This window comes from Lampetra planeri, chromosome 41 (genome assembly GCF_965212315.1).
Source record: "Lampetra planeri chromosome 41, kcLamPlan1.2.h2, whole genome shotgun sequence".
NCBI classification, from domain to species: Eukaryota; Metazoa; Chordata; class Hyperoartia; order Petromyzontiformes; family Petromyzontidae; genus Lampetra; species Lampetra planeri.
Window position 1 is genome coordinate 6,467,287 of NC_136147.1, and position 27,196 is coordinate 6,494,482.

The 27,196-nt window shown below is 42.4% G+C and overlaps 1 protein-coding gene across 2 annotated transcripts in view; it reads left to right on the plus strand.

The window, feature by feature from the left end:
• The first annotated feature begins 7,993 nt into the window (after positions 1-7,993).
• The window catches only part of SEC24C (SEC24 homolog C, COPII component), a 42,886-nt gene continuing 23,683 nt past the window's right edge, over positions 7,994-27,196 (plus strand). The window contains exons 1-6 of one of the 2 annotated variants that reach the window (XM_078613430.1): positions 7,994-8,089; positions 16,047-16,273; positions 18,413-18,536; positions 19,280-19,689; positions 21,122-21,304; positions 21,708-21,859. In XM_078613430.1, coding sequence (XP_078469556.1) covers positions 16,099-16,273; positions 18,413-18,536; positions 19,280-19,689; positions 21,122-21,304; positions 21,708-21,859 — 1,044 coding nt within the window. In that variant the 5' untranslated portion in view covers positions 7,994-8,089; positions 16,047-16,098. Of the gene's footprint in view, positions 8,090-8,161; positions 8,274-16,046; positions 16,274-18,412; positions 18,537-19,279; positions 19,690-21,121; positions 21,305-21,707; positions 21,860-27,196 lie in introns of those variants that run through there. The other variant, XM_078613431.1, reaches the window with a different exon arrangement.

Sequence of the window (27,196 nt, forward strand, 5' to 3'; positions counted from 1 at the left end):
GGGGAGGGAGAGGGAGGGGGGAGCTCATCAGACTATGGTAGCCAATGAAAGGAACGTATCGGGAGGGAGGGGGGGCGAGGCCAAAAGGGTGGGCGATGGACGTGGAAGCGCTTGTGCGCAAGCGGCCAATTACTGCACACGCCAACACAATGGAGCGATTGTGCGCAAGCGGCCAGCCACTGCACCCGCCAACACAATGGGCAGAGAGGAGGAGGGGAGGTCTAATACACATGATAGACAAAAGAACGAAAATGATGATGGGTACAAACTTAGGGGGAGCTCATCAGACTATGGTAGCCAATGAATGGAACGTATCGGGAGGGAGGGGGGGCGGGGGGGGGGGCGAGGCCAAAAGGGTGGGCGACGGACGTGGAAGCGCTTGTGCGCAAGCGGCCAATTACTGCACACGCCAACACAATGGAGAAAGAGGGGGAGGGGGGGTCTGATACACATGATAGACAAAAGAACGAAAATGCCCATGTTTATACCAATGAAGAGAGTACTGTTAAAATAACAGTACTCTCTTCATTGTTCAGCCAGCATTGGTATGAACATGGGCATTTTCGTTCTTTTGTCTATCATGTGTATCAGACCCCCCCTCCCCCTCTCTCTCCATTGTGTTGGCGTGTGCAGTAATTGGCCGCTTGCGCACAAGCGCTTCCACGTCCGTCGCCCACCCTTTTGGCCTTGCCCCCCCCCCCCGCGCCCCCCCCCTCCCTCCCGATACGTTCCATTCATTGGCTACCATAGTCTGATGAGCTCCCCCTAAGTTTGTACCCATCATCATTTTCGTTCTTTTGTCTATCATGTGTATTAGACCTCCCCTCCTCCTCTCTGCCCATTGTGTTGGCGGGTGCAGTGGCTGGCCGCTTGCGTACAATCGCTCCATTGTGTTGGCGTGTGCAGTAATTGGCCGCTTGCGCACAAGCGCTTCCACGTCCATCGCCCACCCTTTTGGCCTCGCCCCCCCTCCCTCCCGATACGTTCCTTTCATTGGCTACCATAGTCTGATGAGCTCCCCCCTCCCTCTCCCTCCCCCCTCAACTCGCTTTTAAGGGATTACATCTTGAATCATTGCCTCACTTGATACAGCTAATCTGGCTGTGACGGTCCCACCTGATGACGGAGACTTGTGTTGCCTCCGAAACGTCGTGATTTTTGTTTTTATTTTATTTTACTTTCTACGTGACTTTACCGAAAAAACCTAAGAAGATGATTCCTTGCAGTCACGAAAGCTTCAAATCTAGAATTGACAGAGTTCATTTTGGGTAAAATCGATGAAAATGGGGTTTGTCGATAGCATAAAAATGAGATGTGATAGAGCAAATCTGAGATCAGATTTGGAATCAGCACCCTGAAATAAGTCTAGAACAGCTGCAAAAGTCCAGGCCAGAAAACAATGTTTTTTTTGATGACCAGTGATAATCAACCCGGGGGCGCAGACAATCTGCGGACGTGCTGACTCGAAAGCCCGAGCACACTCCAGCAAAGGTCGAGCTCGAGGGACGATCAACAGTGTCTGGTGCCAAGGGGGGTGACGCGCTGCCGCCCAGCCGACGAGTTCCGAGCGCTATCTGGCGACGGGACCATCGCGCACATCGATGCAGACGGAGCCGGACCCATCATCCCTGCTAACACGGGCACCGCCGCCAGCGTGCACAGCGCGCCGACTCACAACCATCCCAGCGGTGGAGAGAGACTGACGGCGAGAGCGCCGTGTGTTCGACACACACACACGCCGACGCAGCGCCCCGGTAAAAGGGACGCTGCACTGCGAAGTTCACCTCTGCACCTCAGCAGGACACCATTGGAACCTCATTTGCCAGTAACAAAATATGATAATAGTTTTTTACCCTTTTTTCTGGCAACAAAACTGACACCTTTTTTACAAGGAGTCATGTTTGCATTGACCAAAATACCTGCAGTCGGAATGCAAACAAAAAACACAACTCTGATCATGTATGCGGTGTCCTTGAAATTGATTGGTCCACACCCGAGACAGCTTTCTTTAGAGCCCAGTATCACATGGTGTTGGACCAGATGACGCCAAAAGGCGCACAACTCAAAGACAATGCACCATCAGAGTATGAGAGCTCGGGGTAAGCATTTACACCATTGGAACCTCATTTGCCAGTAACAAAATATAATTGTTTTTTTACCCTTTTATCTGGCAACAAAACTCAGCAGGACAGTTAGCAGGAATAGTACGTGGACAACTCAAACCATACTGCATGCCCGCTATAATTATTCGACCTCGTGGTGACTGCGCTCCAACAGACACACAACACGCATATCGGTACGAATAAGATTGTTGTTACGAAATGGGTTGCCACCCCAAGGTGGTGTGTTCACTATTAGCTAGTCGTGAAAAGCATTGTTCTGTTCCTTGAACCGCATGAATACGGTTGTTTAGAAGTATTTTAGTCATTCGTTTTTTTTCATCACGTAATATTACCAATGAACTCGTTGATGACACACTAAATATCTATAAGCACCTATGTTACGAATCTACACACTCACATAAAAACTATTGTTTTGAGATATTTATTTTTAGGGGCCGTCCATAAATGACGTCACGCACCTAGGCGGGAGGGGGGGTCAGACATTTGTGACGATGTGTGACGAGGGGGGGGGGGGTTGAGAAATGTGACGTCACATAAAAACGCGCAACTTTAAATAAATATAGACAACACGTTCTACTTAATTAAATCGACTTTTTGATAAATGTTTTCTCATACAACATCAGAGTGCAGCGGCACATTAAATACGCACTACAATGACAATAGTTTAAAGCGATTTGAAGCATGTTTTATTTTGGGGGGGCAGAGCGTTGTGACGTCATATTTGAGGGGGAGTCTGACTTTTTGTGACGCCGTGTGACGAGGGGGGGGGGGAATTCGTCCAAAATTGCGTGACGTCATTTATAGACGGCCCCTTATCACATAATCTTGCCGGCGAATTCATTGATGTCCCATTAGCCAATTGATAACGCTATGTTAGCCAAACCTACACACTTGCACATACAATATTGTTTCGGGACATTTCTTTAATTGCATAATCTTACCAATGACAAGGAATATTGTAATTTTAAGGACTTTCCTATCGTCGTGTATTGTGGGGCTACTATGAGGAGTTAGCCTATTCTTCTATTGCTCAGTTAACGTAACCATTGAGGTTTAATTGTACGGATCGATGAGTAGGACATGTGCAGGAGTACGGTGGTGGCAATTTTGATCATATGTGTGTTCGCATATTAGTGTGTTTAGACACATTTAATCACACATACGATTGATAATATTACACGTACACCTAATTTACATGACAAACACACATGTACAATTATTTGTTTAATCTGCATAAATAAAAAACATTTTCATAATTTAAATAATTGCCATTATTTCATAAATTACATATTTTACATTAAAAAAATTTTCAAAAAAATAATATATACAACAGTTACGAAAATTACAAACGCAAAAAGAGATCAGAACAAAAACACGTGGGATGTCTAAAATATTGAATAAACATAACACAATGTTAAATCAATGTTTTGTTGTTGTAAATTTCTGACCCGCCCTGACTGAAAATGTGTGAAAAAGAGCTTCATAGCTTATCGGATTTCTCCAGGAGAAATATTCAGATTCTGAAAGCGATTGCATGGGCATTGCAATGTAAGTGCCTGGGTTAAATCTCAGATGTTTAGTAGACTAATTTTAAATTAACCTAATTTATTATAGCAACGTGTCCTGCCAAATTCCACTTAAATGTCTCTCACGTTTTAAAAATACTACGTGTTGCACTTTGTGTAACGTAAAGCGTGCGACTTTATTGTCAGCTTTCTTTGCATCGTCTTTGTCAATGCCCATGTTTCTGAACCGTATGTCACAGCACATTTAATATTTTTGGTAAATTGGTGTTGCTATTCATGATAAAGTTCATCTTCCAAAAAATCCTATTCTCCTCCGCCTCTTTATTTTGACCCTGTCCACCTTCAAGTATTGCCTGGGGGCTTGGATATGCAGTATATACACACTATTTGGTTTTGTCGGTAAAGTCACGTAGGTTAAATAAAAATTAAATCACGACGTTTCGGAGGCAACAGAAGCTTCCGTCTTCAGGTGGAACTGTCACAGCAAAATTACTGTATCAAGTGATACAGTGCTGTGCCTCTGAAACGTCGTGATTTAATAAATTTAAATTTTATTTTTTACCTACGTAACTTCACCGAAAAAAACAAAGAGTATGGACCCTTGCAGTCACGGAAACTTCAAATCTAGAAGTATATACATACTCTGGTTGGACGATATCATTCACATTTCAGAAAAAAATACGAAGTATTGTGTACCGCTGTTTTACTGCATGTGGCCTTGATCAAACTTAAAAAAAACCACTATTCACAACACTGACATAAAATAAAATTTTCTCCAAATTAACCTCATGGGGGGACCCCGGGGTCCCATAAGCCCCACGGCTCTCGTATAAACATATTATAATGTAAACAAAAACTTTGCTCTTTTTCACCACTTGGTTTGAAGGATGGTGGCAAGTGTTGTCTTGTTAAACTATGCATTTAAAACTGAAAACGACTTACCTGCAGTACCTCTATTTAACTACACTATCGAAAAAAATATTTACACCCCTCTGTCAATCATCGTGTTTCTCAGTGTGGATTTGGGAACACACTTTGTAAACAGTACGTAAAATAGTACGCGCTTTCAATGCGCCGTTCATATTGTAACAAGCGTTTATACCAATGTTACTCTACAGAGTAGTGGGTCGCCGCTCCTCTTATCCAAATTGATACGAGCGGTATGTGGGGACTATCGCAAAACCTATCTGCACAGATGTATACAGACAAGAGAAGTATTATTATCAAACAGGAGGAATTATCGGTGCAATTAATCTCATCTGTTAAACATCTGCAGGTAATAGGATTGCCATCGATTGATCCTGGCTGCAGACATTGGTAGGTCACAAATAATAATGAAGATAAGAGAGCAGTTTCACTGTATTATGCATCCCGTGATGACAAATGAAGGACTTAGGGGCCGTTCATAAATGACGTCACGCGATTTTGGACGATTTTTGACCCCCCCCTCCCCTTCGTCAGACGGCATCACAAAAAGTCAGACCCCCCTCAAATATGACGTCATAAAGCTCTGCCCCCCCCCCCCCAAATAAAACATGCTTCAAATTGCTTTAAACTATTGTCATTGTGGTGCGTGTTTAATGTGGCGCTGCACTCTGATGTTGTAGGAGAAAACATTTATTAAAAGTCTATTTAATTAAGTAGAACTTGTTGTCTATATTTATTTAAAGTTGCGCATTTTGATGTGACGTCACATTTCTCATCCCCCCCCCCTCGTCACACATCGTCACAAATGTCTGAACCTCCCCCCCCTAGGTGCGTGACGTCATTTATGGACGGCCCCTTAAGTTGTGTAGGCCGTTTTAGCAGCTTTAGATAATACTTATGATCCTGCCCATACCCGAGCATGGAGTGCATTCGCTTGTTCAGCTATTCTGTGCTTCATCTTCGCTGCCGCGCTTGGACACGACGTGACATAACAGAACGATCCGTGCCAGGTGGGTCGCGACGTTGATGTGCGCGGTGGGACGGAGTCGCCAAAAATAAATAAATTGCGATTTTGACTTCCGTTTATTTGGGGGGGGGGGGGGCACAAAAAATGTGCTTGTGCAGCACTACCAATACAGCATCACCAAATAATTTGATCAAAAGTTGGTCATTCAACATTCCTATGACGGTGCTCAGTGATCCCATATGTATATTGAACTTCTTTCGCACGGTACGTAGCAAACGGTGATAATTGGGGTCGGCAACCAAAACAACAAAAGCCATTTCTATTCCAATTCGGTAGAAACTCATTATTTCAAGAGCCACAATGCAGCCGAGTTTACCGACCCCTGCCAGACGAACCACAGCAAATAAGCCCCTAGTGGTAAAAGGTACTTATAAAGACAAAGATACCCCATATAACCTTCAACAGACTTTTAGGGCAAGTGCTGCTAGCGAGTACCTATCACCTATGAAGGCCGGAACGCCACACGAGGGGGTGTGTGTGGCCAGCACCACGCCCCGCCGCATTTGTCTCCCCATTGGCGAAGTTTCCACTTAGCACCAGGCTGAGTCGACCGAGGAGAGGCCCAGGACCGATCCAGATAATCGTCACAGGTGTTGGCCGTGAGTGGGAATCGAACTCGGGTCGCTAGGTTCGTAGTGCAGCGCGCTAACCGCTACAACGACTGCTCCCCACACACACAGTACAGTACTTTCCAATCAACAACCACGTGCCTTTAATTCTAACAATGTCTCATCACAAATATCTCTCGCTAGTTATTTTGCTGTGCATTTTTTACACCTGATGAAGGAAGCTTGTGTTGCATCCGAAACGTCGTGATTTAATTGAGTTGTTTTCATTTATTTTATTTTATTGATTGTTTTACCTACGTGACTTTACCGAAAAAAAACAAAGAGTATATGAACCACGATTTAAAGCTTTCGTGACTGCAGGGATTCATCTTCTTGGTTCTTTCGGTAAAGTCACGTAGAATGGAAATAATAATTATTTTATTATGTTATATGTTTATTATTTTATTATTTCCATTCTACGTGACTTTACCGAAAGAACCAAGAAGAGGAGTATGAACCACGTTGCCTTGCCTGCACGTGCTCGCCTCTCCAAACCACGTGCCTCGTGACGTCACAAAAACTACCCTGGGGTCACGTGACTTCCGCGAGCGCGCGCAGGCCGGTTGCGTCACGTGGGGGTGGCGAGGTAAGGGAGAGAGAAGATCGGGCTCCCGACGAAATCACCGATCACAGATTTGACCCCCTCCCCCCATATATGGAAGTAAGTGGGCGTGGCGTTAGCCGATCGGGTGCGTCTTTACCCATATATGGTCTTGTGAATCGCAGTTCCGCTCAGTCAATCCGGCACCCAGCTCGAGACAGCGATTAACCCGCAAATTACGGTAAACCTGATATTTTTGACGTTTATTATATTTATTTGCCCGTTTTTATATGAATTAGGAACATTATATTCCGATGTCCGGTCACGTGGGCCCGACACGTCGCGCGGGGCACGTGATGCTCCGAACCGGATCACGTGGCCCCGCCTCCCACCACGTTCACGTCGCCCCCAGGCCACGTGGTAGTCGTTCCGGTCACGTGGTGCCCACCCGTATAAATCACGTGACTCGATTCCCCCCTCCCCCCACCGGCTTTTCAGGTCACGTGGACCAACTCGCGCAAAGTCCAATTCGGGGTTCACCGTCGATGCACGAATCGTAGTCGTGTTTCTATTTCCTAATTTATTTCACAATTCGATTCCTGCGCTACAACGTTATTGCACTTTGCAATCCATATTACAATACTATATTGTGGATGATCTACAGTGCCATAAAAAGCTGCAAACGTAGCATAAGTCAGAAATTGCAGATTCTTACGCGTAATAATTCCCATGTCGGAATCTACAGCGAAGTTGTCCAACATTAATTAAGCTGAATCGATTCAGCAGCGAGCGCCGACGTGTTGGTTTACCGCGCGCATGCGCAGTCTCCCCATAGTAGCCCCGCCCCGCTCCCATCCTCTCACCAGCCCCCCCTCCCTCTCGCTGGCCGCTTTCCCCGCCCACTTATCTTGTGACCACGCCCCGTAACCTCTGACCCCTCCGCAGTCTCCCCATAGTAGCCCCGCCCACTCGCACCCTCACCAACCCCCCCTCCCTCTCGCTGGCCGCTTGCCCCGCCCACTCGCACCCTCACCAACCCCCCTCCCTCTCGCTAGCCGCTTGCCCCGCCCACTCGCACCCTCACCAACCCCCCCTCCCTCTCGCCGGCCGCTTGCCCCGCCCACTCGCACCCTCACCAACCCCCCCTCCCTCTCGCTAGCCGCTTGCCCCGCCCACTCGCACCCTCACCAACCTCCCCCCCTCTCGCTGGCCGCTTGCTCCGCCCACTTATCTTTTGACCACGCCCCGTAACCTCTGGCCCCGCCCTCGGCCCAGGGAGACGTGGCACTCGCTTCTGCTGGGCGAAGAGGCGGCATAGGCTCGGCACGGGCGTGCAGGTGATGGCTCTCATCAGTTCACATCGTCTACACACTCCGTATATCCTCCGTCTCTATCGTGTTCAGTGCGTCTCTTACAGCTCGGTTTCCTCGCGTTTTCTTCAACACGGCGGGGAGCTGTGCCTCTTTAGGCTGTGATGGTGATGGTGGCTGTGGGAAAGGCCTTTGCCTGACGGGAGGCCGGGTTCGTTATAATACTTGTGGCGGGATGGGTTTGTTTGTTTGTTTTGTGTTTGTTTTGTTTAGTGGGTGGTGGTGATGTAGTTGTTTACACGTTGAGTTTGTGAAAGGAGCGATGTGGGAGGAAATAATGTGAAACCGGCAGTGGTGACGTTGAAGGCTTGGTGATGGTGGTGATGGTGATGGTTGCGGATGTAATGGTGGCGCGGGTGTTATTTGATGTTGCTGGTGGTGGTGGTCATTGTGTTCTTAATCGATAGTGGTGATTCTGTTGACGTTGGCAAGTGATAATAATTGTAGTTGTGGTGGCTGTGATGATTATGGTGGTGATGATTGTGGTGGTGAAAGTTGATGCGATGGTTGTGGTGGTGGTGATTGTGGAGTTTATGAAACCGGTGCTAATTGTTATCTTTATTGATAGAGGGATAGTGACGTTGGTGACGAAACTGGTTTGGTGGGGATGTTATTTTATAATTGTGGTAGTATTTTTGTTATACTACTTAATTGATAGTGGTTATGGTAACAGTTATGCTGTGTTTGACTGTGATTGTTTTTGGTGGTAGTGATGTTTGCGATTGAGATGATTTGATGGTGGTGATTATATGACGGTGTTGACAATGATATTGTTATTTGATGACGTTATTGTTCATTAATTGTTATTTGATTATTTGATTGGTGAATATGGCTGATGGTATGTAAGTTATGGGTAACGACCCAAAGAATATTATGGGTAACGGTAGTGGTGATTGAAGGTGTTGATGATTATTACGTTGCTGGTTATGATAGTATAGGTTGTGATATTTGCAGTAAATGTGTTTCTGGTGGTGATAATGTCCAAGATGATTATTGTGATACATAGTTATAGTGATAATTCTGATATTGATAAGTATGAGTTTTATATTAATGATAATTAATCGTGGTTGTGATGCAAGTCATGCCAATTGGTTAAGGTTTATGCTGGTGATAAAAAATATGTTAATTGATGGTGCTGATGATCATCATGACAAAGTTGTCATTATTAATACTTTATTCAAATGTCCATAATAGAGGTTTTTGGGTTAGATCGCGTAACTATAAATGTATGGTTAAACCTGCCACCACCCAACACAGCCAATTAGTCAGGTTTGTCACATAAACAAAACATGGCAATGTGTCACTAGTATGGCAAACCGGTGTGTTGGAGAGTATATTTTACGAAAAAACCTCATGGATAATATTTGTCGCGAAAGCCTAGTTAAATTGTATTCATACAGATGGTATTAAGATGATGGTGTTGATGAAGTTTTAAAAGATGGTTCAATATGTACATACATTTGACTTTATTAAATTTGATTGTAATATTTTATTGTTGTTGTGTGCAAGTGTAGTGGACATTGATCTGTCAATTTATGTCGGTGTTATTTTCTGAACACCACAAGTATAATTGTATCCCATTAATGCATGGCTGTATGAAGTGTAACGTGAAGCGTCTGTTTGTTGTTGGACGACAAGCCCAGTGAGGATTCACTTTACAGGCTGACTTAAGAATTTGCTCTAACCCAATTGCTTATATACTATTAACCATAACATATCACCTCAATCCTGCCCTCAGGTCATAACGTGACCCCAAATTTCATTCATAGCTTTGTAGTCGAGTCAAAATGTTATCCCTAACCCAATAGTTAGTGTCTTCCTGCTCAAATGTGTGGAGCATTTCTCATGTTCGTTAGCGGTCTGCATGCTTGGTTGAAATATAATATGACGGTGAGGTCAGTCCTAATCTTCTATCATTGTATAATCCCAACCATAAACATAATTTTAAGTTTTATCTAGACCCCACAGCCTGTGCTTAACGGATCCATTGCTGTACTGCCATTTCCTTGCCACCTCAGAGCCCAAGCCTACAACGTTTGTTTTTCTCAGCTTGTTTCCCATACTAACCAGGCTCCGGACTCCATCCTGTTTGCGTTCCATAATCTGAAATTGGGTGCATTTTGGGGGATTTTGTCATAGGCAACTGTAGTAATTAACCCAGAAAGTCCACTCGGTTGTATTAACCATAACCCTAGCCCTTAAGTCTAAATCATGTCACTGGCTTGCTTAAGAAGTCAACTTAAACCGAACACTTATCAGGATTGGTGTGTCGTCAATATTAATGCCACGTAGCATGCTCTTAAAGTATTTTCTAGCGTAACGTGGATTGTACTCTCAGAAATAGTTTAATTAACTGCAGTGATGTCAGTTGGCCAGACATAGTTGCCCTACTTTGTTGTGGAATATAATACTGATGGTAGCTATTGCTCGATATACACCAACAATAATAATGGCTAACTCGCAAAACAGTAAACTCAAGCGTGTGCTTTGCTGCAGTGTCAACTGCAATGTCTCAACAGCTGTTCGAGATAAATATGAGCAGTTTTTAAGGCATAATGACTGTTAAGGTGAGAAATACTTAGACTAGTTGAAGATGTTGGGTTTAGATAATATGAAAATGAGCATGTTAAGATATGCAGGGGGTTAGAAAATGTTAAGACCTGGTTATTTATATCAAAGGGAGCAGGTTAAGATGTGCAAGGTTTAACAGTTTAAGCAAATTAAAATGTGCAGGGTTTAGACCAGATTAAGATGTGTAGAATTTAGATGAAAGTAAGCATGTTGAAATTAAAATGTGCACACTGTAGACCAGATTGAGGTGAGTAGGTTGGGGTAAGCGAGGTTAAGAGCAGCTCTGTAGAGAGTAGAATGCTCGTTCGGCTAAGAACATCATCAGCCACGTGTACAGACTTCACTGCCTGAGACGTCACGAAGTGGGGGGAGCAGTGCTTGTAAGGAAATTGGCAGTGCTGCAGCTGTGCTCCCTGGTGGAAGGGCTTTAGCCGCTTCTCTATAGTTGCTACTCTGGCCCTATGTTTGTGACACACATTTTATATGATGAGGTTACAGACTATCATTTAGGCAGCTGTGTAGCCCACTCGTGCATTTGCTGCCAAACTCATTATCATGGGTGCAAAGGTTTGAGTCCTATGAGTAAAAAAACAGTCCTCCCTTTTTGTGGCTATCTGTGAAAAAGAGCTCATGGGATTTCTCTATGATAAATAAAGATTCTGATTCTCGAATGAGCAATGGGACAGCATTCATCTCCTCAGCGTTAGCGGAAATTCCATATTCTCATAACAGCCACTGTTGATTACTACCGACACCAGAGCATTTTCTGCTGAGAATACCTTAAAGAACGTGTGATGTCTTAACACATGATGAGGTTGTTGTGGTGGGACTGGTCGAGTGAAACAACAACAATCCACAGTTGTGCTGGAAAATATCTGAAGTCTGATTTCTTCTAACAATGTTTCTGGCACCAACAGTGTGTATAAGCTTTGAATAAAATGTATGAAAATTTGTTTTAAGATGTACGTTACATAGTTTTGGACTTGATATGGAATGAAGGCTGCATTGCTTGGAGTGGCGGTGTGTGGTTTGGATGCTGAGCGGCTGTGGGCTGTATCGGATTTACTTTGTGAGCTAGAATATTTTTTTTCTTAAGCTGGAAGCAATTCTATTGTTAAATCTTGAAGCCACATTTAAAGCAATGTTTAACCACTGTTATCCAACCAATAGGGTATTAATATTTCTGCCAGTTGGGTTTTTCTTTTCTTAATATGAGGTGAGCTCTCCTGAAGATTCAAGATATGTAATTTTTGTTCCATGAGATCTTGTTACGTAATATAATTGTATAATTTAAAAAGTTGTCTTTTTGGCTGTGACATGGACACAAAGTAGTCTGTTCTTATGAATGATGCAAAATAATATATTCTTAATGTCCACTACCTTAGTGCACACTTGGTTAAATTAAAACAGAAATTTTAAATAAATTACTCACTGGTAAAGATATTTTGTCTTTAAAATTCAAGAAATTGGCACAATTCAGGCTCATGATTGAGTTTGAGAATAGGTTTTTGTTTTTAACGTAGTGCTGCATTATAGCACCTTCAGTAGCTATAGGGGTAATGTTAACTAATTGCATGCTAAATATATGACTCGAAAATAATATATTCTTACGCTCACAATTAATTTTATTTATTGTATGCATGAGAATCAGGTGGATGAAGTTTAACCTTTAACCAAATGCAAACTGGATCACTGGCAAAACTTTGACCAAGTATCAATCTCAATGACTTTTCCATAGGGAAATATTTTGCATGTACACTAATAGGCAGTAATTGAGCTGTTATAGTTGACTGTCTATGCTACTTAGTATGAGTGTAACAATCCTTGAATCAATTGATATGAAACATTTAAGATCACTATGTGCATCGAATTGCATGTATCAAAATTTGTTCGAATTTTGTCAATTATATACAGATTATTTAGGCTAATGGAAGGACAGAATTGTACAAAAGAGAAAGAAAAACATGAACATTTACAAATGGGGAAATGTAAGCAAGACACTGAAATATTGATTTGAATTGTATCCCTGATTCATAACAATGCATCGAACTACTATCGGGAGTTGACAGGTGGGAATTTGTTATACCCCTACTTAGCCCACTCAACTCAATTAGGCTACCAAAATAGTTGAATAATTGTTTTTGTTTTGCCTGTTTGTGGGTGCATTATTGTAAGTGAATTGGCAGGTGTTATTTTGCTAAGATAAGTCTATGGGGGGGGGGGGGTAAAGAGTGGATACTAGCTTTCATTGTAACCCTGTGTGACCAGCGCGGATGATTGGAACAGATGCCCCCTTGAATGGCGCAGACCCCACCTCTGCCGCGGTGGCATCAGCGCTATGAGTGGCGCGTACTTTAACCTTTACCTTGTACTTGCACTATTAAAACATTGCAGTTGCCTTGAAATGTACACGTAAATGCCATGGCCCAGCTCTGCTCTTTGCATCAAGGGGGCACATGCATCATTGTATATGCTGAGGGCTGCTCAAGTATGTACTACGTGTCATTTCTGGGTTTGTTTTCTCTACAAATCCTTTCAGCCACTTCTGTCGACTTTATTGACAGCTTTGCTATTCTATGAATCATCTTTACTCTTTAAAGCTTCGGAAAATTATTGGCTGCTTATTTATGTTGGGCGTTATATTGGTTTGTGAAAAATATAAAAACTTGCGCAAATTATATCCTGAGAAACATCAGTGATAGTAAGTGAATTTAACAAAACCCTTGTTTTAATAAATAGTGTAATAGTTTAATGAAGAGTGGAGTACACAGTATTGTGGACGTGTCATGTTGTATTGTGCAGTTTTCATATTACCGTGAACACATTTACCCGGTGATAATGGATGGACACATGTTTAGGGTTTTTTTTAATCCAAACTTTATTGAGGCTCAGTAGTTTCCTAGCAAAAACTGGTAGCGAATAAAGGAGATAATTGCTTATAATATTAATTTAATTGTATATAGCGTCATTCATGCAATTGCATCCTGCAACGCTTATAAAGAGTTGCCATAAATAAGACATTTAGAAAGTAGTTCCCATTACTCTTTGGTTTTTTCAGTAAAGTCACATAGGTAAAAAAGCCACCTCTGAGACACACTTAAGCGGTGTGCTTTCGCTAAGTTGTCCCCACCTGAAGAAGGACGCTTGTGTTGCACCCGAAACGTCGTGATTTAATTTATTTTAATTTTTTACCTACGTGACTTTACCGAAAAAACCAAAGAGTATGAATCCTTGTAATTCCCATTGTTCTATATACATGTTGTCTTGTGCGTGGAGGAATATCAGGAGTCCAACCTAGCCGATGAGGTTGGAATATAGGGGTTTAAGCCACTTCCCCATGGATCTTGTGACAGGTGTTTCATCATGACGCTGTAGATCATTTTGGTCTTCCAGTGTGTGAGTGAGGGTAGGGCATGGCATTTTTTATATAAAATTAATAGTTGAGCAATGACTGAGAACATAAAGGTGAATGTGCTTTAAGGTGTGGCTGAGGGTGGTCATCGAACAGGAATGGGAATGTGTATTTTAAAAAAATGTGTGTCTTGGTTAAGTTGTGTGTCTGCTCTGGCACCGATTGCCATTGGCAAAAACGACTTGTTTTGTCGCCCCGACACGTGCTATTCACATATGATGCGTGCCTCTTGGCCAAAATGTTTTGAGTTTTCTGCAGTGGCTGTTTCCTTTGGAATGCACCACCTAAACTCTGGACTGCCTGGGGCCTAGTTTCTATGCTTACTATTTGATTGGTAGTTTTTAAACCAGAAAGAGGACCTATTGAGACATTGTGGGTTTTCATGCAAAGTAAAATGTACAGGGAGACATAGTTATGACAAGGAGCAGCTTAAAAATGGTAGTGTACAATGACAAAACCACAAGCATGAAAAACATTGTGTCGATGTCCAAAATACACAGAAGTATTGTTACTTAATATATTTCTGATGTGCCTCACTTAGTAGAGCAGCAGGGTCAGCAGCTATATGTTTGTGAATTCAAATCTAGGCCAGGGTTGGATGATTCCCATTATTTCTTAGGGGTGACAATACTTGGTGGTACATTAAGGTAGGCATTGGCAACCAAGGAACTGTACTCTAATTTACGACCCAACCAGCTGAGTTAGCAGTGCTGTTATGCAGCTCATGATGCAGTTCTCTGTGGTCTGTACCTGAGTGGCTAATTTAGCACTCCTTTCTACCTGACAGCTTGTGCAAGAATGGTAACCTTGATGAAGATGCTGATAGTAGTGGCATAAATGAACACAAACATGTACTTTATTGAATTAAGTTTCTGAATATCCTCATGGACAGTGGGCTCACCCTTGAGCCAGTTTGCACATGCTTTCAGGGCAGATTCCTACACCCATCCGCAAGTTACCAAAATGCAATCTCTTGTGATGTGGACTTTGAAGACCACGATGTTTTGCAAAGTTGCCCATTGTGTGCCCATGTCGCAGCCAAAATAAATAAATTTAATTTCCTATGCCAAATGTTCTATGCACGTGTACATAGTCCCTTGCTTGTACAGATCCTAAACTTTTGTAATACCATAAGTGTTTATTTGAGTTTATATTTACATAGGAAGTCCTCACTGAATCTGAAGAGTTTGTGAAATAGTCTTGGTTTGGATGTTTGGTTAATGCCTCTTCGAGTATTTTTGTATATAAGAGAAATACTTTTAATTGACGCTGGAGGGATGATTGGACTAAGTCAATCTCCATCCATAATTGTTTATTTACCCTGGAAAGCTGAATTGAGTTTTAGTCATTTTGATTTCAGTTGGGTCTTGGTCAAGGATTTATTTGGCCAAGAATTTTGATTGAAGGAAGGCATAATTGGAAAACCAATTGCATTAAATTGCAAAACATTGTCAGACTAATATTGGTATACAGCAGTTGAAATGTCTATTGGTAATCAAGCAAAATAATAATAATAATCACTTTCTCCTTCGTGCGCCGGTCATCACAGCCTGACATGTGGTGGCCCCCACCTTGCACCTCCGGTGCTCCCCCACTTTTAATTGAGGTGAAGGGACTCCTGTGTGGGTGCAGAAAAAACTAGATTGCCCAATGTCAACACGTATTTATGTCACATTAGTGTGACTTTACATGTTTCTTAATGCTTCAAAAACTTTAGTTTGATGGCCTGCGATACACTGCTGTGGTGTGTACCTACAAAACAACAACAGTTTATTTTGCTTGGGATTTAATTTCAAGAATATCAGACTAGGTGTTTTGTTAAGCCAAGGAAATCACCATTTGAAACATGTGTGTTTATGATGTGGAATGATCGCATGAATTGATGCATTTATAATCATGAGCCAGCGCTCACAAAATGTTCCTATTGTCGTATTCCCACAGGCATAGTTCCTTCAGGTGTGGACGTCTTCTGGGGATGTGCAAGTGCTGAGCCATGAATCAGCAAGGACACGCGTCTGCCCCAGCGTATGGGCCTCCCCAGTCGGGCTACGGGCAATATCACGCTCCCTACGGTCCCCAATACCAGCAGGCCCCAGCCCCCCCACAGAACATCCACAATGGGCCGCCCCAGCAAGGCTATGGGGGTCCACCGCCTGTGTCGGCATCTGGTGAGTGTGGAGCGGTTTGCGTTTCTACTTCCTCTTGATTAAAGGAACTCTTCGAAGGACGAATTTGATTTTGATTGTCACATGTGTGGTTTTGCGTTCGTGTGTGCGTGCATGGGAATTCGCGTGCGTGTGTGTTCATGTGTATAAGTGGGGAGCGGTCGTGTAGCGGTTAGCGTTCTGCGCTACAAACCCGGCGACCCGGGTCTGATTCCTGCTCACGGCCAACACCGGTGACGATTATCTGAACTGGTCGTGGGCTTCCCCCTCGGTGCGGTGTGTAAACATTGGCACTAGGGAGACAAAGGCGGCCGGGCTTGGTGTTGGCCACCCACCCTCTCGTGTGCCATGCCGGCCTTGATAGGTGCTCACTAACAGCACTTGCCCCAACAGTATGTTCAGGCTATACGGGGGAGCTTTTTTTTGTGTATGCCACTGCTTTTTATTAACATCACTGATATCAGCAGTCTGTATTGCAATATAAAGGATCTTTGTCTCTCTTTTGCTTATGTAGATAGTGGCTATTTGGCTTGGTGTAAAAGTTATACTGGTAGGAACCTCCTGGTTAAACCAGCCCACAGGGGATTATTGTGTCCGTCCGTCGTGCATCCAAAAATGGGAGGGGTGGGGAGGGGCTGGGTGGGGAGGGTGGGGCTGGGTGGGGGGTGGGAGACTGGGGCTGTGTGGGGGGTGGGGCTGAGTGGGGGGTGGGAGGGTGGGGCTGGGTGGGGATGGGCTGCTCACCCCGTGGTGCCCTTATAAAACGCAACGTTTAACCTACTCACGCCGGCTTGTGCCCGCCCTCACAGTCGGGCATATTTGCGGAATACACCATGCCGCCGTTGACCCTGGCCATTGACCGAGCAACCCAACGTTCCTACCAGCTCCCTCCGCAGGAATGTGTTTTTACCCATTTTCATCAACTCTAATTATGTGGGCATCAACTTTTAATAGTTTCACGCTGGAAGTGCGTTTTTAATACGGCTCATAATTAAGGTCATTGGGTGGCCATAGGGTGAACTATTGATGTACCAAATGATTGGCCATTTGATTTTATAAAATTGCTCATTCTTTAATCTCATGTGCCTAAAAAGTACTTGAGTATTTTTTGGATGTCATCTCGGTTGTATGCCTTCAATAATTTGAGTTACACTTATAGGCTTTTAGTTTATCAGTCATAATGCCTCCATTCAAAAATGAGCTCGAGGGCAGCATTCGTCTCTTATATTGGCTGAGCCAGGGCTGGAAAATTCACATTCCTACGGCAAGGGTCTTTCTCTTCATAGCACAGCCACTGATTTGCCATAGAGGGGTATTAATTTTAGTGAACCTGAATGAATGATGTGCTGGGCTAACATCTGGCTTACCTTTGAGCTGTGTGTTGGCTTGGAGGTGGCAGTACAGAACTGGATTCCAGAAACTGTCTTTATGATCTTCTTGGTTCTTTCGGTAAAGTCACGTAGAAGGGAAGTAATAAAATAATAAAAATAAAACATAATAAAATTATTCTCACGACGTTTTGGCCACAACGCAAGCAGCCGTCCTCTTCTACGTGACTTTACCGAAAGAACCAAGAAGATGAATCCCTGCAGTCACGAAAGCTTTAAATCATGTCTTTATGATATCAAGCGTGTTTTATCCTTTCTCTGGATGCACGTCTTTTTTCCGCACATGAAGCCACGCAAGTATGAATGGAATTGTCCAAGCATTGCAATGCAGGACTGATGAATAAAATGTCTTGAGACTTAGCAAGTAAAGATTTTCTTGTTCAATCAAGACATAGTTATTTTGTATTATCATAAGGAAGCTTAAATTTCGATTTAAAGCTTTCGTGACTGCAGGGATTCATCTTCTTGGTTCTTTCGGTAAAGTCACGTAGAAGGGAAATAATAAAATAATAAAATAGCACGTAATAAAATAAAATATTTTATTATGTTTTATTTTTTTATTTTTTCCCTTCTACGTGACTTTACCGAAAGAACCAAGAAGATAAGGAAGCTTGCGCCCTTTTGATTGTGAGTTAAGCGCTTTCACCTCACAGCTCCGCCTAACCAGTTCTGACTTTGTTTTCGATTAGACATCTCGTATGTATGTTAAGCGGTGTGAGTCATGTTGCTCATCCCTTGTGTCGTTTTTGCACAGGAGCCATGAAGCCTGGCATGGGCCTTCCACCGCCCATGGACCCGTCCGCACCCCCACCAGGACCCCAGACTGGATATAACCAGTTCTCGCAAGGGGACGTTCAGAACGGGCCCTCCGGGCAAAGGTGAGCTGCCACTCACGCCTGATAATAGTCTTGACACTCGATGAGGATTTCTTAGATGAAGAGCATTTGTATTTACTCGTGCCATCTTCAATTACACGTGTGCAAGGTAGTTTTTATATTTTGATTTGGCTTGCATTTTGGTATGGTCGTCATTTCTCTGTAGCCAATGAAATACGCATTACTTGGAGGGAAATCAACAGTGCTGTGTTACGGAGAAGTTGGCTCCCATTTTGGAAATGTGCTATTTCTACTGCTGTTTCAAGGGACAGTCTTTTGTGATATTGGTGGTTGTCAACAAAAACATGAAATCACAGTTTACAAGATAACATGTTTTTGGTTTTTATATTGTAAAATACCCTAGCTTTAACCCAGATATGCAGTAATTATTGTTTGTTGCTTCAGCCATGACTATTTTCCACCTGTATACCGTTTCTGCAGAAGTTAAAAGTGGTCATCCGATTGAGAGACTGGGCCCCATCATGGAAAAGTGGAATTTTCATCTCTGGCTTAAAACCGCCAATAGAAATTATCATTTGAAGCAGATGGCATTCTTGGCTAGATTAATGTCTTGTTGAATGTTTATTTTCCCACTTTTTTCACCAAAACTATACTTGAATGTTTCCATCACCACCAGTGGAGCAAACCGCCTCGACTCTTACCTATAATTTGTGTCTGACCTGAGCTACAACGTTGTCTTTGCTAATGACAGTCATTGTTTCCCTTTTTTTATTTTGTACCCGCAGACCTCCCATATCGCAGGCGTTCATCCCTCCTGGGGGAGCATCGCCACCCCCCATGCAACCCTACCAGCAGCCGGCATATCAGAATGCAGGGCCACCCCTAAGTAACCAGCAACCAGCCTATCAGAACGCGGGGCCACCCATGACACATCAGCAACAGCCGGCCTATCAAAACGCAGGGCCTCCCCCAACTGCCCATCAGCCAGCCTATCAAAACGCAGGCCCCCCTCCAAATGCCCATCAGCCGGCCTATCAGAATGCAGGACCCCCACTCTCGACCCATCAGCAACAGCCACCCTATCAGAATGCGGGTCCTCCGACAGGACCTCAGCAGCTGACCAATCAGATGGGGGCAATGACACTGGGTGGAGGAGCAACCCAGTTCCAAGGGCCCCCTGGCTCAACTCCATATGGTAAGTTTACCACTATGAGTCCAAATCTGTGTAGACGATGCTGTGACTGTCCTAAGTGTATTGACTAACATCATACACATTGAATTTGCTTTGCTCCTGTCCCTGCTTGGCCCCGAATCGAATTCAGATGCCCTGGGAAGCCAGTGTAACATCGTGCAAGTAGAAAACCACCAGTACCGTGAGAGCCCTATGCTGACTTGGCTCGGCTCGGATGTGCTAGTGGAAATTTGGAATCGGCTGTTTGTGCTTATAATTTTACCACTCACTGTTGTTAACTGTGTTAAGCTCAACTCTGTATAAGTTAACTTTTACAGTCCCTTTAGTGTCTTTCATTGATGAACAAATGAACAATTTGCGTGCTTGTTGCAACTACTTTAGTTGATCTTCCATCCCACAGGAAAAATTGGCTATGATGTTACAGTATTGATGGTAATTTTATTTTCTCGAAGAGAGATAATTTTGCCATTTGACATAAATATATTAAAGTCTATGCTTACAAGCAGAAAAAAACGAAATGTTGGCCCCCAATAATTGATTAATAGTGCATAATAGAGTTTTTTTGGGTTAGATCGCGTATAAATATATAAATGTGTCGTTAAACCCGCCACCACCAACTAGTAAGGGTTGTCATGTAAACAGAACATGCCAATTCGTTACTAGTACAGCACGCCGGTGTGTTGGAGAGCCAAGCCACAACATTTACAATTAGATTGTTAGATTGTGACGAATTGGCATGTTCTGTTTACGTGACAACCCTTGCGAGTTGGCTGTGTCGGGTGGTGGTGGGTTTAACGACACATTTATATATTTACGCGATCTAATCCAAAAAACCTCTTATGGATGATATTGGTCGCAAAATCCTCCGTGTTAAATTGGTTTATAGGTTGGTTGGTTTCACTCAAATGGCTGGGTCAGCATACATTTCTCAACCACTTTGTCTCGTGTTGTATACTTAAAAATGTACCATGCCAATAATCGTAAACCAAGTAATCTGCCCACGGTGGGGTGTGACGCTAAAACTGACAATAATGATTGTCTGACATTCAGCCTTATATGGAGCCCTAGACATAATAGGATTGCTGGAGTTATACTTAAAAACAAGGGCAACTCTTTTATTTTTTGCTCTTAATGTTCTAACCCCAAGGCTCTCATCTGAACCCTGGTTATCATACATAGTGAGGAATTACAACACAACATGAAATTATATACCGTTTTATCATCTACTGCATCGAAACTAATAGTTTGGAAACAAAATTAAGGACTTTAAAATATGTGCTGATCTTGAATGGGATGCAGTTTTTGCGATGGTGTATTTTTGTATTGGTTTAATCTATTTTCCACTCCCATTTTAATTTAATTAACATGCTATCAAAATGCTAATTATAGTATTACCTTTCCTACATTTCATCTGCTGGTGTCTTGTTTTTGGCAGGAGCTCAGCCACCCCCCACCTCACTTGGAGGACAGCAGCAATATGGGGGCCCTCCTATGCCCATGGCTGGTGCCCATGGCATGCCTCCCATGCCTCCCACTGGGCCCACAGGAGCCATCCCTGGAATGCAGCCCCAGGGTGGGCCTGGACAAGGCCAGCACGGATACCCACCCCAGCAGAATGGTTCGTCATGGTCACAAAGCACCTCTTTGCTCAAAGCAACATTTGAGTGGCAGTCATTTACAATGGCAACCCTGAGTCATGGGTGGATATTGTAAATTAACTTGAAAGAAGTAATTCTTCCACTATGAAGTTGCAGCAATAGATTATTGATTTTGTCTGTGCAGAACTTTACGTGTTACTCAGTCATAAGCTCAATGATTTTCTCCGAGCACAGCGGTTTGCTCCCACATGTCAAACACATGGCATTGGTGAAAAATATCCCTATGTGTACACAACTTACATAGGAATTATATGTACATTGATGGGCCCCACTTGTTTTAAAGTTAAATGTAAAACTTTAGTTTCTGGGGAACATCACGGACTGTAACGTGTTGGGCATTCGTGGGCTATTTTTTTTTCTCAGGTGCATATGGCGGGCAGCCTCGGGCTCCTCAGCCTGGCTATCATGGCAGCTACCCCGCTCAGCAGCCAAACTTCGGTCCAGCGCCACAAGGATCGGGCCCCCAGCAGGCACCAGGACCACGCCGCCTTGACCCCGACTCCATCCCAAGCCCGGTAGGTGTGGAGCTTAACGCTGTCTTGCTGTTATATATATATTTAGCTTTTTAATTCGTAAGAGTGCTTCCCGAAAATATATTGAAACTAAATGACATTTGATTTAAAGACCACCCCTCTCAGCGAGGAGTGTCGTTTTTATTCTGATTAACACGCGCAACTCTCTTCCATCCGATACATTGTTGCATTCTCTGTTTCTCCTGTGTCTGCTGTTTTGTGTTTCCTCCATGCTGCGTGGAAATGGATATATATTTTTTATTATTTATTTTGGTTTATTTTTTTGCGTCACGTTCAGCGACTTGCTGAACCGTTGGCCCAACAGAAAACGCGGCATAGGATAGACCCAGATGCTATCCCCAGTCCAGTAAGTTTCCTGCTTGTATGGTGTGACTTAACATTGACGCGACATATGGCCATGGATTAAAAATAGTTCAAATTTGTTCTGACAAAATAAATGATGAGATTTCATATCTCTTGCAATAAGGGGCTTTTCAATATATCCAATTTTATTTCTGTGCAATAACACCATCATTGTCTTAGTCTGACATGGATTTTTTTTATTGCACAATTTAATTTGCAGGTGAGATAGTCCTTGAGGATAACTTAACTTAGGAATTGTATCAAATGAAATAATGATACAATGAAACTTGTCCTATGTGGTGGTAAAAGACTAATTCACCTTTGGACACTGTTATATTATCGGCCATTATGCAAGACGTTAATGCAGTTCAGTTTTCTTTCCAGGAATTGTGCATTTCATAATTTCAATCTGGGCATCCTTCAACCTGGGTTTCATGCTGCTCAGTGACTTAAAACTGGAACTGTAAAGAAAACCAATTTACGTGAATACGTGCATGTCGGGTTTGCTTTAGATTATAGGCTTAGCAGCAGAATACAGAAATTTGCATCAAAATACAATAACTTCAAAATTTGGCAAGATGCAAATATGCACAGAGACTGCTTGGTCTCTGGTTAATTTCTCTATTCAAATTGTAATTATATTCAAATTAACATATATAGAAACAAAAATATTGTATTTTTTCCAATTGGTATTAAACAATATTATGATTTTCTGCCATTGTGGGATTCAATTATGATCCTTCACTCACTTGGTGTGTTGTGATTAAAAAAGCAATAATTCTGATGCTGATAACGAATTGCTTCTGATGGTTACGAGTATTTTTACGTCATGGCCTTCGCGTATGTCTCGTCCACTGCCCTAACAGCTCTCACCGTCCTCTTGCTTGTGTGTGTTTGAAACACTGTTTGACCCTTCCTGGCATGCATACTTCTGGCAACTGGAATACGCAGGCAGACAATGCTGTGTTTGAATACATGACAACTAGTGGAAATGGTCGAGTAGCTCAAGAGGGTTCATGATTCCAGCACCGTAGCCCCCTAAGCCAGCGCTGCTAAGAGAATCCTGGTTTAACATCCATGCAGCTGCCTCGGATTAAACTGACCTGAAGTGTAATGAGTTGATGGTCTCAGCCCAAATCCAAATCACTCTCCATAGTAGATTGTATAAAAGTTTGGCTTTTTGCTTAATTTGACCCAATCTAGCTATGAGATGTAACAACAAATCTTACATTTTAGGTTATTTATATGCAGTGAACCACACTTCACAGAGCATGAAGGATCACCTTTTATTCAAAGAAGACACAATCTGAAAAACAAATAGCTCTTATTTTTCAGATCTGTACACAATGCTGAATAACCCAAGCTGTCCATTGGAGCAGTCTTGAATTTATTTGGGGTGAATGAGGCATACGTACAACTTTGTGGAAAGTCATCAATTGGTGTCCTATGGAGAGATCGTTCCCTGCCATGGGAATGTGGAATTTCCACTACTGGCTCAGGGCCTGATGCTCCTTTAAGTATGGAGAAACTTTCATTTGTTTTTCATGATAGCATTTCGTATCATGAAAAAGACATTGTTATAGTCTAAATCGATTATTTAACGATCAATGCAAACTTCTAGGCACTTATTACATTCCTACTTATGTATCTATTCGTTTGTGAGGAATCATATTATTATTGTTCATTCAAGCTCAAGAATCTTCACTTTTGGTCAGACCACTTTAGTATTGCTCAGTTGAGTTCAGTGTTTATTTTATAAATGGGCTTCTACCCACCCTGTATAAGTGCATTTGCATCCAACGCATGTCCCATTTTGTTCTGTTCGAAATCTGCAGTTGGTGCAGAACAATTCCTAAAATTCTGGTCGTGGCAGTAGCATGTTGCTGCTTCTCCTTGTTTTGTTATTGCGGATTGTTACTCCTGCACTATTCAACCTGGATTGTGCATGGGACACTTGAGGTCACCTGGCAGACAGGCAAGCACTGCATGTCTTGCTTGATTGACATGCATCACTTTTTTTTGAATGTACAACCCAAATAACAAATATCTCTTTTAGATAACGATGTACTTAGGTCATCTGTCCCAGGCTGTCGAACAAAGGTTTTAAGCTTAATGTTATGATAGTGTGACTGTTGTATCTTAATATGTCGCAGTTGTGGCATCACTTTGTGGCATACCCAAAAGTGCTATAGTGGCGCACTTGAGAGTCATTTTAAAATCTGTTTATTCATAAACAGCCCTCGGGTAGTATGGGCCACTCAGCCTAGATGGATATCTACAGGATGAGAGTAGTTTTTTTTGGCATGTCTTCATGTCAGTGACACACATGGTTTGTGGCAAGGGGCCGTAAAATACCTTACTGGTACACGCCTTTCATGGGTGATGGAGCTAGGAAATCTGTATTTGCAAAGACTAATTTTAAATAGAACACACTATAACGTGTCGCTATGTATTGTTAGTCATTTGAATCTACTGTTAACTAAACTCAACTTTTTCATTTTACCAGGTCAGGCCCATTGAGCTATATAGCTCTTTTTTTAGACGTGACCTGGCCACAAATGATAGCCCAATGAAGTGGCTTATTTGGAAATTTATAGCAGCCAAAATACTCTAAAAACATGTTTCTAAATGTGGAGGGAAAAACTACAAGACCCGGAGAAAAATCCACATGGCCACAGGGAGAACATGCACACTCAAAGTATACAGCAGCAGGCATCAGAGTCTGGATCGAACCCACAACATCCTGTATACCAGGCAAGGTAGTTAACATCTCGCCTTCTGGAGGCTGGTTGTTAGGCATGTAACAATTCAGAAATTTGTAGATGCGAATGTGTTGTTATGCTCATAATACATGTCAAATCGTGCACGTAAGAATGTTAATTTTAGAACTTTCGTGACTGCAGGAATTATTATTTGTTTCTTTCGGTTAAGTCACGTTTCTTTCGGTTAAGTCACGTCTTTAGACGTGACTTAACCGAAAGAAACAAATAATAACGTAAGAATGTTATTTTTTATTTGAGAAAAATGTTTCGGCTGAAGTGTGGCATGAATGAGATGATAAACACGGCATAAACAACACTTACAGTAGGGACAAGATAGAGCGAAAGAGACGGGATGAGGCACTGCGACATGCGAGGTTATTAAATAGAAAAGTGTTCATCTCATGACATGATACCGATAGCACAATTGAATCACTATAGGGGGAAGTAAATGAAACAATCCAAGACATCTATTCATGAATAAAATCACAAGTGACTCCAGATAGTGAACATTCCTTAAATCCCAGATGCGAAGTCGTGAATAATTAAATCTCTACCGATTTATCAAGCAACAGGTGCATAGGCAGATGTGCCGACACTTTTTACAACTTATTCCGTTGTATGTGACTTTGAAAAGATTATTTTTATGCTCTGCTCCTGTGAAACTTGTGTTGATTGTTTTTCAAAATAACTCTTTCTCAACATCTTTAGCTTTAGGCTCTCAAAATACATTATGGATTTTATAACTGCCAACTTAATGCATGTTATGCGCAATGCCGTAGAAAATAATTCTCCAACTTGGAAATCTGTTTTAGTTTCCAGACCTGGAGTGGAGTGTCCCTTGTTTAATAATTGTTACATAGTGGGGTTTCCACTGCAGTATTCAGGCCACAGGGGGTCTAGTCCAGTGTTCTGCATTCACATGTAGTTGTGTAAAGCTCGACTGGATTGAGGTCATCAAGTACTGAGGTTAGAAAATGCATTTAAAGTTATATGGTATTCAGCAGATTCAAATTGAAATCCACTACAGTTAAGCCAAGCTTGCAATCCTGGCTTTTCAAAAATCTGCCGATATGATATCAACATTCACATATACCTAATTCATGATACGATACTCTTCAAAAGAGTAAATCATAGTCACTTGGAAATTCCGTACTGGAATTACTTGAGTGGAGTTATGTTCTAAATTCTGAAAAGGATTGCGTATGTTTTGTTATAATTTAAATATCTATATAAAATGTGAATTTACATATTCAATAACCAAATCACCCTCCATGTGTTCAGTTTAGTTAGCAGGGTTCAGCTGAGTTTGTGCTTGAATGAAAGATTGCACAACGTTATCTCTGCCAACATTTTTGTGGATGGTAAGAAATCTGTAAAATCCTGATTCATAGAATTACTCATTGCACTCTAGTGTCAAAACAAAGTTACGAATTGTAACAATTTCCTGAAAAGACATAAATTACTGACCCTACGTACTTGCACATACCATGGTCTTAAATGGATGCTGTTTCTCGGTGGACCCTCATTAGGCTAAATATAGGATAACTCATTTAATTGAACCTCAGTTCAGTGGCTTCACGTATGCTATAGAGGTTGTATCCTGTTTGAAAAATAATTCCCAGAAGAAATTGTGGATAGTTATTATTTTGTGAGTACACAAACACACATGGGCAAAGGGTTTTAAGAGTGCAGTATTACATTTTCGAACGGGCTCACCTGTTACTTCAACCGATCAGGTGATTGCCCTTTTGCTTTTTTGACGATGGAGGCACTTTTACTTTGTCATTGTAGCGATTTAAAAAATACATAATTATATTATACAATTGGTACATTAAGAAAGGATTTCAGAATAAGCACAATTATACTGTACAATTCCAGACCTGCTTTTTTATTTAGGTATATAGGTTGCTTTGTCATGCTGGGTGGTGCAGTGGTTAACAAACTGCGCTATAAACCCAGCGACTTATATGCAATTCACAACTCCAGCTCACATTAGTGGCGAGCACGATCTGAACAGATTCTGGACCCCTCCAACCCACAGACTCTCCGTGACCAACATGGCATGGGGGGAGGCCTTTATCTTGGAGTGAATTGACAAAGGGTTGTAAATCATGATAGTTCTCAAATGTTTATGACCACCCATAATAATACAACTGGGAATGGTGGCATAGGGATATTGAGTTCTCAGTGATGCTATCCCAGCAACCTCGGCTCA